Source organism: Chaetura pelagica, unplaced genomic scaffold (genome assembly GCF_000747805.2).
Source record: "Chaetura pelagica isolate M959 unplaced genomic scaffold, ChaPel_1.0 scaffold137, whole genome shotgun sequence".
In the NCBI taxonomy this organism is placed as follows: Eukaryota; Metazoa; Chordata; class Aves; order Apodiformes; family Apodidae; genus Chaetura; species Chaetura pelagica.
The window spans coordinates 2,551,963-2,563,674 of record NW_009953947.1 but is presented as its reverse complement, the minus strand read 5'-3'; the positions used below and the strand labels follow the sequence as shown (position 1 = coordinate 2,563,674).

At 39.1% G+C, this 11,712-nt stretch overlaps 1 protein-coding gene across 1 annotated transcript in view; it reads right to left on the bottom strand.

The window, feature by feature from the left end:
* The window catches only part of FAM185A (family with sequence similarity 185, member A), a 30,546-nt gene continuing 18,834 nt past the window's right edge, over window positions 1-11,712 (bottom strand). The window contains exons 5-7 of the mRNA XM_010001800.1: window positions 10,943-11,038; window positions 8,698-8,832; window positions 1-418 (exon numbers count right to left, since the gene is read on the bottom strand). Of these exons, the coding sequence (XP_010000102.1) occupies window positions 303-418; window positions 8,698-8,832; window positions 10,943-11,038 (347 nt within the window). The 3' untranslated portion in view covers window positions 1-302. The remainder of the gene's footprint in view (window positions 419-8,697; window positions 8,833-10,942; window positions 11,039-11,712) is intronic.

Sequence of the window (11,712 nt, the reverse complement as noted above, 5' to 3'; positions counted from 1 at the left end):
ATTTTTAAATTATGACTCCAAACCTCTATTTGAAAATTGCCACCTTTTAAACTGACATGGTAAGTGGGCCAAGTTATACAAATTCAGAGTATGTAAGATCTTGTCATTCCTAAAAGGCACTAAAAATAAACCAGACATGTTAAACACTAGACACTGTGATAGGCAAATCTTCTGTTAAAACACCCTCATTTTTAATATAGTTTCTCTCTTATATTAAGAATATACATCGACAAAGTTTCAGTAATTTTACAGAAATGTCCCTTTCCTATTTCTTGATTTAATCTCTTTGGCCTATTTCACCTTTAAGAACTCTTCAGCTTGACAGACTGGATCCAGCTTTGGCTTTTAAGAGACACTTTGCCATTTTGTGTGTCAGCCTTAATCCATTTGTCTGTTTCATTCCTTTGATTCATGTGACCTGGAAAAGAGAATTCTGTTCAGTTTAATCTGACACACAGTAAACATACTGCTTTCATATTTTTCCAAGCTCCCTGGCAATACTTATAAGACTCCTATTTGATAGAAAGTATGTATTTTTAACAGGGGCTTCTGACATCTCATTCTCGATCTAGTTTTTTTGCATTAAACTCAATTCCTATAATATATTATTACAATAAAGTTGTGGGGGCTTTTATATAGTACTATAGCATTTACTATGGGCTAGGAAATATGTCTACACTACAGATTCAGCTGACTAAGTAATTTGAAATGTTTTCATCTTTATGGTAAACAGGCAAAAGAGCCATGGGTAAGACCTAATTTTCCAGATGACCAGACATGTTGCTACTATTACAACTTTCTTACGATAATGGCTTAAAAAACCCTCACCCCTGAGATGTATGTTTTACATTTTTCACAACATTTTAGTCTGCAGAGTCATGCTCTGAACAGCCTGTTCTATACCAGAAGGAGAGAGTTCAACTTACCCTCATTTTACAATTAGGAAGCTGAGGCCAAGAGATTTAGTGACCTTCCAAATTTATACGTAAGATTCATGACCAAATTGGGAATTAAACCAGGATCTTTTAAGTCCCAAATCACTGCCTTTATCACAAGATCAACGTTCCCTGTGGTTTTATCTTCACAAAATATCTTTTATTATTATTTTAGTGTTCATGTGACTGAGTGAATTCTAAGTTTAGAACTAATGTGAGCCTGGAATAGCACAAGGGATGGCAGGGAAACAGATTCTGAAGCAAGTTTGCAAACATGCTCTGCTCTGACCTGTCACACAGCTGAAATTAAACTCTGGCCACATCAAACCCAGCGGCAAAACTCCAACGGACATCACTGCATTGCCTTCCACAACTCAAGCCTCTGAGCCAGAACTTTTAACTAGCATTTCAGTGCTTTGGTAGATCTAAGTGGGATTAATGTGAGGGTAAAGGCCAAACCCACATCAATGCATTAGAAGGCTGAGGTACTGTCTAGAAGTACAGGATTTTCAGAGAAGTCCAACAATGTTGGATAGAGTTCTCCCACTGAATGAAGAGGTATTTCAGTGTCTTTTACTGTCAGACTACAACATGCCTTCAAGGATCTCCATATGGATGTCCTAGTCCATCTTCTGCACTCCTGATTGCTCCAGGCAGCAACAGTCATAATATCACTCCTATTGTAAGGCAGGATCCACAGTTCTGGTGTCCATCTAATTATGGACTGACATCTATGATGATCATCACAAATGTGGATACACGTTTTGTATGTGGAATCTGTAAAAATCTGAAACTTCAATTCCTCAGAGAGCTTTCCTGAATCATCAATTTGCAATAGTATTGTACCAGAGAATTGAGAAGAGAAAACAAAATAATCTTTGAAGCAGAGGTATCCCTTAAAACATTAGATCAGACCAAATTAAACAGGAAATAGCTTCAGGGTGTCAAAAAAAAGAACCAGCAATGAAGTGTAAAGGAAAATTCCAGTAGATCCCTTAACAGAGTTTTAGAGCACTGCAAATATGGTTAGGGGTTCCCTTCCCCTTCAGGAGAGGGGTGACAATAAATGTAGGGCAAAGATATATTTTCCAGGAAGTGCACATTGAAGTGCTTGGTCCCAGTTCCTCTCATGCTTATGTCTCTATGGCTTGTTCTTCTGTACAAGGACCAAACCCTGAGGTGCAGAACCAGCCCTGCAAATGAACAGTTTCATGCGCTGTTTCCATCCTGCCCCACTTTTGCTGGAAAGTTAAGGAAGAGATTTGAAGAAACACAGAAACAAATTAACAAGAGCTGGTTTAAAGCTCAGTTGTTGTCTGAGCTCTGTTTCTCATTTTGCATTTGCTGTGTGAACTTAGAAAAATGTTTTGTTCCTTATGCTTTATTTGGAGATCCGCCTGTGAAGGGAATGCAGAAAGTAGTATCAAACTGCCTGCAGGAGTGTCAAGTTCCCCTCCCTAGGGATGAAGATCTTCAAACTATTCTTGAGTTACTAAGTCTATTGCCAGTAGCAGGTTCAAATCAAGCTTAAAATATTTAAACATCTTTGTGCATGAGATGCTAATCAAACAACAAGGTTTAGTTGGAGACCTTTTGATGACAGTTTGGTCTTAACTGTACTCACTGCCTGCACTCTGAATACTGTGGGAACATGAGTGGATTTTGAGGATGCCTTTGCTAGCATGATTAAATCACAAAAGTCAACAGTCTGCGTGGCCACTTTTCCAATTTAATGCCCAGGTAAAAGTTGTTACGGTTTTTGGTTTTGGTGTGGTTTTGTTTTGCCTCTCATGTGTATCTGAAGGCAGAGGACACCTTTGCAGAACATTATGCAGTGAAGTACTTGTTTAACCTCTCCAGTCTCCAGGAAGACAAGTGAATAGGGACCTCTGTTTTCATATCACAAAACACACAAAGATGAGCATATTTTAAATGGTTGTCACTGGTATTGTTGTCAGGACTGTGGTATATCTCAATAAGCCTATGAACAGCTTGAGTTAACTGCAAGCTGAAACCAATAAAAATCTGTAGGATAGCATCTCAGCTAGTGTGTTTTATAAAAGTTGGATGAACTCTCTATTCGACTTGAAGGAATGTAATCTTTTCCAGATACAACCTGGGTCTTTGTTTGTTTTACTAAGATACTGCTTAAGGACCAAGGCTTCACAGAGTGACAGTGTTTAGAGGGACATTGTGAAACTGCACAACAAAGCTCTTCCAACTTAATTCTAGTGGCAAAGAGTCAATAAAATTTGTTTCTAGGAAAGAAGGACAGTTTTGAAGAAGTGCCTTGAGAACAGACAAATGGGGAGGGATACAACAGCTGATAGTGTTACTCCAGAGATCAGAACCATAACTCTGATGCAAGACCCAAGCCAGCTGCACAGTGGGAGATGGAGTGCTCCACTCAGCAGCTGCTTAGTTTCAGAAGAAACTGAAGTTTCAGCGGACTGCCATAATACAAGCTCTTTCAGTATTTCCCTTTTAAAGGCAAGTTGCTTGCCTCATGTTATTCACTGTCCCTTCAGCTGTGTTTGTATTTAACCCTGGAACTCCAGGCAGCTAAAATACACAGACATTACCTTAGAATAAACAACATAGAGTTTCTGATAACAGAAACAGTTAAGCACATCAGTAGAGCTTTGTATGCATTGTATGAGACTTATGCAGTCAGCTCCCTCCTTACACAATCCTACAGGGTAAGTCCACAGCACCTCATAGGCTGCTCTCCCCATACTACTGGGTGAGGAGCCATTGCATAAGCAGGGAGAAAGAAGTTATTCCTGAAGGTAGAAAATGTGTCTAAATCCCCTGTGTTTCACAGGGAACCTAGATCTAACCTGAGTCAGATGTTAAAGTCTTTTTATTTCAGTGCATGCCTCAGTGAATGAAAGTGAAGAGAAACCCAAAAATTCAGAGACAGGATGGTCAATATCCATCTTTTCCAGGCAATCTGGTAATTAGACAGGCTGACTCTCTCTAGAGGCATGTGAAGAGGAAGGCTGTCTAAAGAGTTGCTAGTGATTAAAATAATACTTGGATGCTCATCAACCCAAAAAAGTAGAAGCAACATCTACCTGGAAACTTTCACAGGAGAAAAGGGTTCAGAGAAGACAACACAAAAGAGAGAGCCCTGTTACCTGCGTTCAGCGTTGCCAGAAGCATAACCCTGAGAGGAACACTGGTCAGAGGTGGCTCAGCAAAGCTGTATTGCTGTGGATGGAGTGGGATAAGTACCAAAAGCTCTTTAGCCTGTTAACTGCTGCAACTATTGTCAAGCTAGAAGAAACAGAGAGGAAGAATGTCTTGACTTGGAGAAGACAACCATTCTCAGAGTATGTCCTTCGAAAGAGGGCAGAAAAATACACAGAGATTGGTTTTCCAGCTTGAGAAAGTAAGAATAAGGAGGCACAATAACCTACAAAGACAAACATCCCCAGCCTCTGAGGAGCACCTGTGACACTGTGGGACTTTTACCAAGGAAACTCATGGAAGTGCTGAAAACCAGATGGAGTAAGTGACTGCCAAGGTTAAAAGCTCCCCCAGCACCAAGCAGATGGACAGCATCAGGTCAGAGGTTGCTGCTGGAAATGAACTCGGCACTAGAACTGGGGCCAGGGATGGAGAAAGATCTGGAGTCAGACGAGACCCTGGCACCGCTGAGATGCAAGATACACATGGTGTAAAGAAAGGGGTTATATTCCAGACAATTAGATTTGGCAATTGACACCACCGGCTACAGAGTTCCAAAGAAAGTCTCTGACTAATTGCAAGACTTTTTCCAGCAAGCTTACAGATGTCAACACATGCTGGCAGTGGAAGGGGGCAGAAGTGTGCCCACTGGCTGCATTACTTTAGTCCCCAAATTCATCCACCCACATGCCTCATAACCTTCCTTGGAATTACTGTGGAGTGGGTGGGAGCAGATGGTCACATCAACTTAGGACAAGAGAAAATAGGGCTGAAAGCAAGTACAGTGCTCCTGAGGATGCTCTGCATTTAACCTGACACGCTTGCCTAGCTTGTTCTTCACAAGCTCCAGCACTGACAGTTCTATGGCCTCACCAGATAAATGTTTACTACAGCAATTTTAGCTTATTATTTAGCTAGTTTTCTTTATTGTAAGGTCAAATAATAATTTCTAGTCCTATCAGCAGTGGACAGTGAACAGTTTATTTCATTCATCTCTGCAACAATTTCTTACATACAGGAAAAGTGTATCTTATCTTCCCTCAGTCTTCTCTTCTTTACAAAGAACAACACTTTTTTTCAGTCTTCCCTCATGAATCATGTTTTTAGGGCTCTGATCATGTGTTCTCCTTTGGAGTCTCTACAGTTGGCCACATCCTTTTTGAAGTGCAGTACTCAAAACTGGTCAGCTTCCAGCGAAGTATTACTAATGCCAAGTAAAGCCAAGGGATTATTTTGAGTTTTACAGAACAGTCATGTTAATGTAGTTTATTTTTTGCAACTGTGTAATGTTATTGTTTCCTGTTTACTCATGCTTTTATTGAAATATTATTCCTACCTTCATACTTTGAACTTAGAAGGACTTTTTGGAAAAATGGCCTAAAAAGAATGTAAATCAAGATTATTTTAATTTTACCCATGCCCTTCTCCATGTTTGTAACCTAAGCTCCTTTTCTGCTTAAACATTTGACACTTTTTAGCCTGGTACCCTTCTTCTTGCTGTATATGGTTCCAGATACAGTTTATAATCTCTACAGGCTTCTTGAATCAGCTGATTTAAGAATACAGGTAGACCTGGAGACACAAGGACATTTCAGACATCATGCAGCAAGGGCTAAGCAGAATGCTCTCATCCTACCCTCTCAGCCAGGGCAAGGAAAAGGATGCCCTGACACAATCACCATCAGAAATTACTGCATTTACTGAAGCACTCTCAAACTAGACAGTCAAACAAATGCTGGACCAGTGCTTGAGATGGAAAATGTGTTTTTATAACAGATTTAATTATATCATATATATTACTTCTAAAAGTTCCTACTGATGTCAATAGAAATAGATGCCTTATCTTTGCAAACTGCTCCAAAGAATAAACTCCCTGACACTGCTCTCTGATTCCTCCACTTTCCCAGCAAGCATCCCCATCTTGCAGGGAAGTCCCTTTTCTAAGACCAAAACAACTTTCCATATGCCCATCACTGCCTCTAGAGCATTCTCTCCAGGCTTTCATCTTCTTGCTTCAACTGAATCCCACTCTGTTCCTTGGTGACACTGTGAAAGCCTAGATGTGGCTGCTCATGGCAGTAAGTGTCCTGTCTTCCCCCCTCTGTCTTCCCAATCTGCAGCAGGGAAGGTCTTCCTAGAGCAGGGAACAGACTATGTACATGTTCACCCAAGTCAACTCTACCCTGTCTCCCCACTGGAAAGCTTCCTCTCCAACATCTCTCACAATATTCCCAGAGGCAAAGCTTCCTGAAAGCAGCTGGTTCCTGTTCCCCACACGAGAACTGGACAGTTTGTGAAAAATCATCTATCCCCACATGAGAACTGGACAGTTTCTGAAAAAATCTTCTATTTTTAACCTAACCTTTAAGCTCAGAAGTATAAAAATTGAAACCGTCATGCTCTTGTGATAGAGTGGGTCTTTATCCACTTTTACCCACTTTATCCAAAACCCCTCTTCTCTCTCAATTTTAAATTTCTTTGGTTGCATCAGGACAACTATAGACTCTGAAACTTCAAGAGTGGGTAACGTTTCATGATATAGAAACAGTATTAAATGATTTTTAATTATTTCAGAATCTACTTGTATAAGAAAATTCTCAAATACCAACTTTAATGTTAAAGAGATCGTTGAGAATGAGGAGATAACTGCTTGGCCTGCACAAAGAACTTGAGGGACTCAATGATCTTAAAGGTCTTTTCCAACTAGAAGGATACTGTGAAAGAATACACTGTCCCCATGGGATAAGGTAAAGAAAAGGGAAAGCAGGAAGCATCTCCTGTGGCCATGCCAAAGCAGTGTTACTGACTTGGCAAAGAAAGAGGATGCACTGTTTTCAAAAAGGTTAGAAAAGGAGCAAAGCAGATATTAAATCCAACTACTTCATCTCTTGTCACATTTATTGCTTCTTACTGAACAATGAAGAAAAGGGAGGAAAGATCTGCTATAAATCCCTGGTGTCATCAGGTGAGCAAGCACTCAGCAAAGCTAAATGCTGCACAGAGAGACAGATGCAGACACGTTATGTCAGGGCAGCACTGCTCTAGCTGAGTTGTATCATGCAGAAAATCCATTCCAGGCACATTTCTCAGTCACCTGGATTAGGATCAATTAAGATCTATGTTTAATATTTTTTTTGTGCAATGCTGTAACCTCTTTCAACACCTGATAATCAGTGGCCTAAAGCTGTTGTCTCTGCACAACTCTTGCTGATATCCATGCCTGTGGATACATACATTAACTAATCAGAGCCACTTGTGGCCGCAACTGCCAAGATCATTTCCATGCAGGATGGTGGGTGCAAAATTACATCTGCTTCAGCAAGGACTATCCTACAGTAAATACTGGCTGGGTCATAAAACCAGAGAAGCCACTCAGCTGTGTGTATTTGAAACACCACCCTTATCTTTTTGCCAGAAAGACAATGGACTGGCCAGTGATTCTCATTCACTGTGTTCTTTTACTGCAGAGGCGACTCATTCCACAGGGCCCTGCTGGGATCTGAGGTCCTTCCACAGGTTTCTAGCCTGAAAGCTTCTAACTATGGTTGAAAAAAAAATATTTATATTTAATAAGCCCTTGTAAATACAAGTGCTAGTTACTGTTTAAGACAGGAAGAGATACATGTATACATTTCAAGACTACTATTTTATATAAGCAGGCTACATATTAAAATTATGTACATTCACTTCTAACATTTCCTGACTTTGAGATTATCATCTTACATGGGGGAGGAAAAGAACCTTTGTGCATGTTTTTTTAGGTTTAAAACCAAACAAAAACTCAAAGCTCTGCTATCATATCAGGTCATACTGACACAACACGTTCAAAAACAAAGCTGGAGCCTTAGACATGTTACATTAGTGTTTCCTCCTGAGCAAACTGAGTAATTGGTAACAGCAACAGCTTTATCTTCTAGATGGATACATCTGGAGAGGAGAGAAATACACACCCTGACAATGAATAGTACAACTGTTTCCTAAGCAGGAAAGAGCAAGACTTGGGCTTCCTGAGTTCAATTTTAAATGCATCAGAAGAATGCTTTCAATAATTGCAGGCACTTTTCCATGTACTCTCTATTCCTTCATGCTCCAGCTTCTTCTAGCTATCTCCCATCCATCATTTCTCATAATTGTTTAAATTTATATTGTACATTTCTAAATATGCCATATACTCCTTTACTTCCCCCTCCCACCCAACAGATATAGACAGAGAAAAACTTTTCATTATATTTCTAATATATATTCCCTGACAATTTATTTTATGTGACTGTCTAAGCCAACAAAGCAACGGGTCAAATTCAGCCCTGGATTACCTCCCACAAACTAACTGGAATAATGCTGAATAATTTGGCTCTAAGACTTTTGTTAGGGAAACAGTTGTTTGCATTCACAAGTCATTTACAATGAAAAAGCCACCTAGTAACATGGGGAGTACAATGGCACAAGCAAACATTTGAACCTGAAAGAAATGAAACAAGAAGCCAAGAGCAATAAACTCATAAGGAAACATAGATGCCTTTGGCTAAGGCCAGACAGACATTTGTTGGAAGCCAAGATTAGTCACCCTTACCACTTATAGTTACGTGATCATCTTCATAGGCACTCTGTGTTTCTTTTAACTGGATCTCTGAGCTCACATCCACTTTTCTTCCAGACAACTGTAAATAGGCTTTGAGAGAGGCAGGCACCTTGACTGTAATACATCCTGGGATAAATTTAAAAGAAAGCTAGTTAGTTTTACATAGAGATTAAAGCATGAAACACAATTATTCAGCCAAATTGAATCAAATTGTTGTCTGTTTGGCTTATTTTTAAGAGCCTGCAGACACAGTAACCTCTTTCTTATCTCTGAAAGTATAAACAAAGATACCTTCATAAATCATAACCAGAATGCTTGTAGAAATGGTATCACACTATTTCCTTGGCAGACATGAAAATTGACATGGACATATAACTGCTAGCAGTGACTCTTGGAAGAGGATCTTATTTCAGGAGTGTTCAAGGGAAACACATCTTATAGATCCCATAAGTGTTATGACTTAATTAATATTCTAGTTGCATATTTACACTCCTGAGCAAGGATGGGAGACTGGATTTGATGTTCAATCCAGCCACTGCCTGGCACATGATGAAAGAACTGCTCCTCTGGACTGATAATGCCACTTACCTACAGTTAACACTAAGAATTGTCTGTGCTTCACTGCACAGGGCCAGCTGTTCACATCCTGGAACAGATGCAGCCTCAAAAGTGACCAAGCAGTTTAGACTGTGTATCACTAAAATGCCTGAATAATTTTATCCTTGTGATTAAAAGCAAATTCTGCCTTCTAATTCCCCTAAATATGTGCTTCTATCCATCAGACTGAAAGCAGATCTTGGGCCCTCAACCTGCCCATGTTAGTAATTTTGGAATTATTCAGTCACAATGTTTGGAAGCTGCACCCCACACATTTAAACAAAACCTACCAACATGCAGAATACACTTTCTGTATCCATACTCCTTACTTCTTGCCCAATTCCAATATTCACTTTAGAAAAACATACAAAAGTTTCTTCAAATACATCCCAAAAGCTGAAGCAGAACATGGTAAGAAAACTGATGACACAACAACTAAGTTGCAGTTAGAAAACAATCCTGGCAATGTAATCTAAATTCAGCAGAATCACTTGCCTCTGAACTGTCAGAATAATTTAGGCCTAAATTTTGCTGGATACACCAAAGCCTTAAGATAAGAAAGGGAAAAGGTCTTAATCTTTGGGTGCTCCTTAGGGAGTTGCTCAGTGACTCAAAAAATCCAACACACATGCCGTTTATTTATCACAAATGGGACATTTTCTACACTGCAGCTGTCAGCAGTTACTCTGAATTTATGGGGTAAATGAAAACAGAACTGCATCAACTTTGCTTTTAGTGAACTGTCCTGCCAGAAGAGATGTCAGGCAATGTTTTGAAAATAACACTAACTAGCTTTTATTAAATACGCTCCTCTTTGCTACTAATTCAGAGATGTAGCTTAATATTTTAAGTGCTTCAGAAGGTAACTAGAAAAGAAAATTAAAAATATTTTCTTTGCCAATGAAACTGGAATAGCTTGTACAGAATGGAACACAAGTGATTTCAATGCATTTCCTTCATTATTCCCCTTCTGAGTAACTATTAGGGCAGAGGGATTGTCTCACAATGAGAAGAAGGTACCAAACACCACGTTCATTTAAATCACCTGTAGTGTCTGACAATGTTGAAGTATAGAAATGTTATAGTGCTTTTTTTCCCTTGTTCTTTGCCATTCAGAAGATAATGATATTGTAAAACTATGAATCCAGCTTTATGAGTGAGCTTTTAACTAGGATGTGAAATTTTAGTGAGCAATCAGGAGAAAAAGGAAGAATGGTAAAATAAGGCCCCCTCATCTTTGTCTACCTTCCAATTTCAATAATGGGACATTTGATCAGGAAAAAGAAAGTAAATGTGTGATGGTGGTCACTCTGCACACATATTTATCAGCATTATAAAGTAAACTGTGCTCAAGGCAAAGGAAGATTGTAATCCAAGTGAACTCTGAAGAACTCTTCAGAATTCTGCAAGTTAGATTGCCAGGAAAAAAACCCAAAACATTGAAAAACAAAACAATTCTATAATCCATTTGAAGTATCATTGTCCTTTACAGAGTTTACTGTATTATAAGTAAAAAAGAAGGTAGATAACCAACAATCCCAAACTCATTTTTTTCCAGAATGATAAACAAAAGTCCCTTTACCCCCCTTTCTTTTACATCATAAGCTGCCACAGAAAATATTTGCTTTAGTTTACCAACCTTTCTCGGATTTCAGATCCACTTTTCTTAATTGACTGACATAAACATCTATTGCCCCATGATGTGTAGAAGCTTTTAGACTTCCATCTGATGAATCTAAAAAAAATAAAAAAGACAATAGAAAAACTTGTTTATTGTTCACTCTTTTTACTTAAAAACTTGCTGTCATCCTTATTTGTACTTTGAACTGGTTTTGTCCGTTCTTCCATGTTTTACAAGTATCTTATATTTATTTAGTGAATGTCAGACCTCTCAGAAAAACAGGTTTCTGAACAAAATTTCTCCCCAGTCCAGAACTGGGGCATCCAGTGATCCAAAGGTCATTGCCCTGCAGTTGTTACTGGACTTGTAGCATCTACAAGGTTTTAACAACACTCCCCCCTTTCTAGAAGAATGGATCCATCTCTGTGTGAAGACCAAGCTCAAACTCTCAACACTATCAGGTAATTCAGTTTCCCTAAGAGCTCATTTGCTCAGACTCTGCACAGGGAGAACTGTCCCCAGGAAAACTACCCCATGCAACGACCAAGCAGTTGTACATTGTAACTTGTTCCACAGAGGAACTGCTTATCAGGCTTTGTGAAGTCTGATTCACTACATCTGAATGTTAAACAAATGTTTGAGATAACTATTGCACTTAAATACCCATAGGAAAACAGCATTCATTCTTTGCCCTGGAGTAGACAGCCCTACATTTTCTTCTATACCTTATTAACTGAAATTTATTATAACAAAACTTTCTGAGGAAACCTTTTTACAAATATAATGTC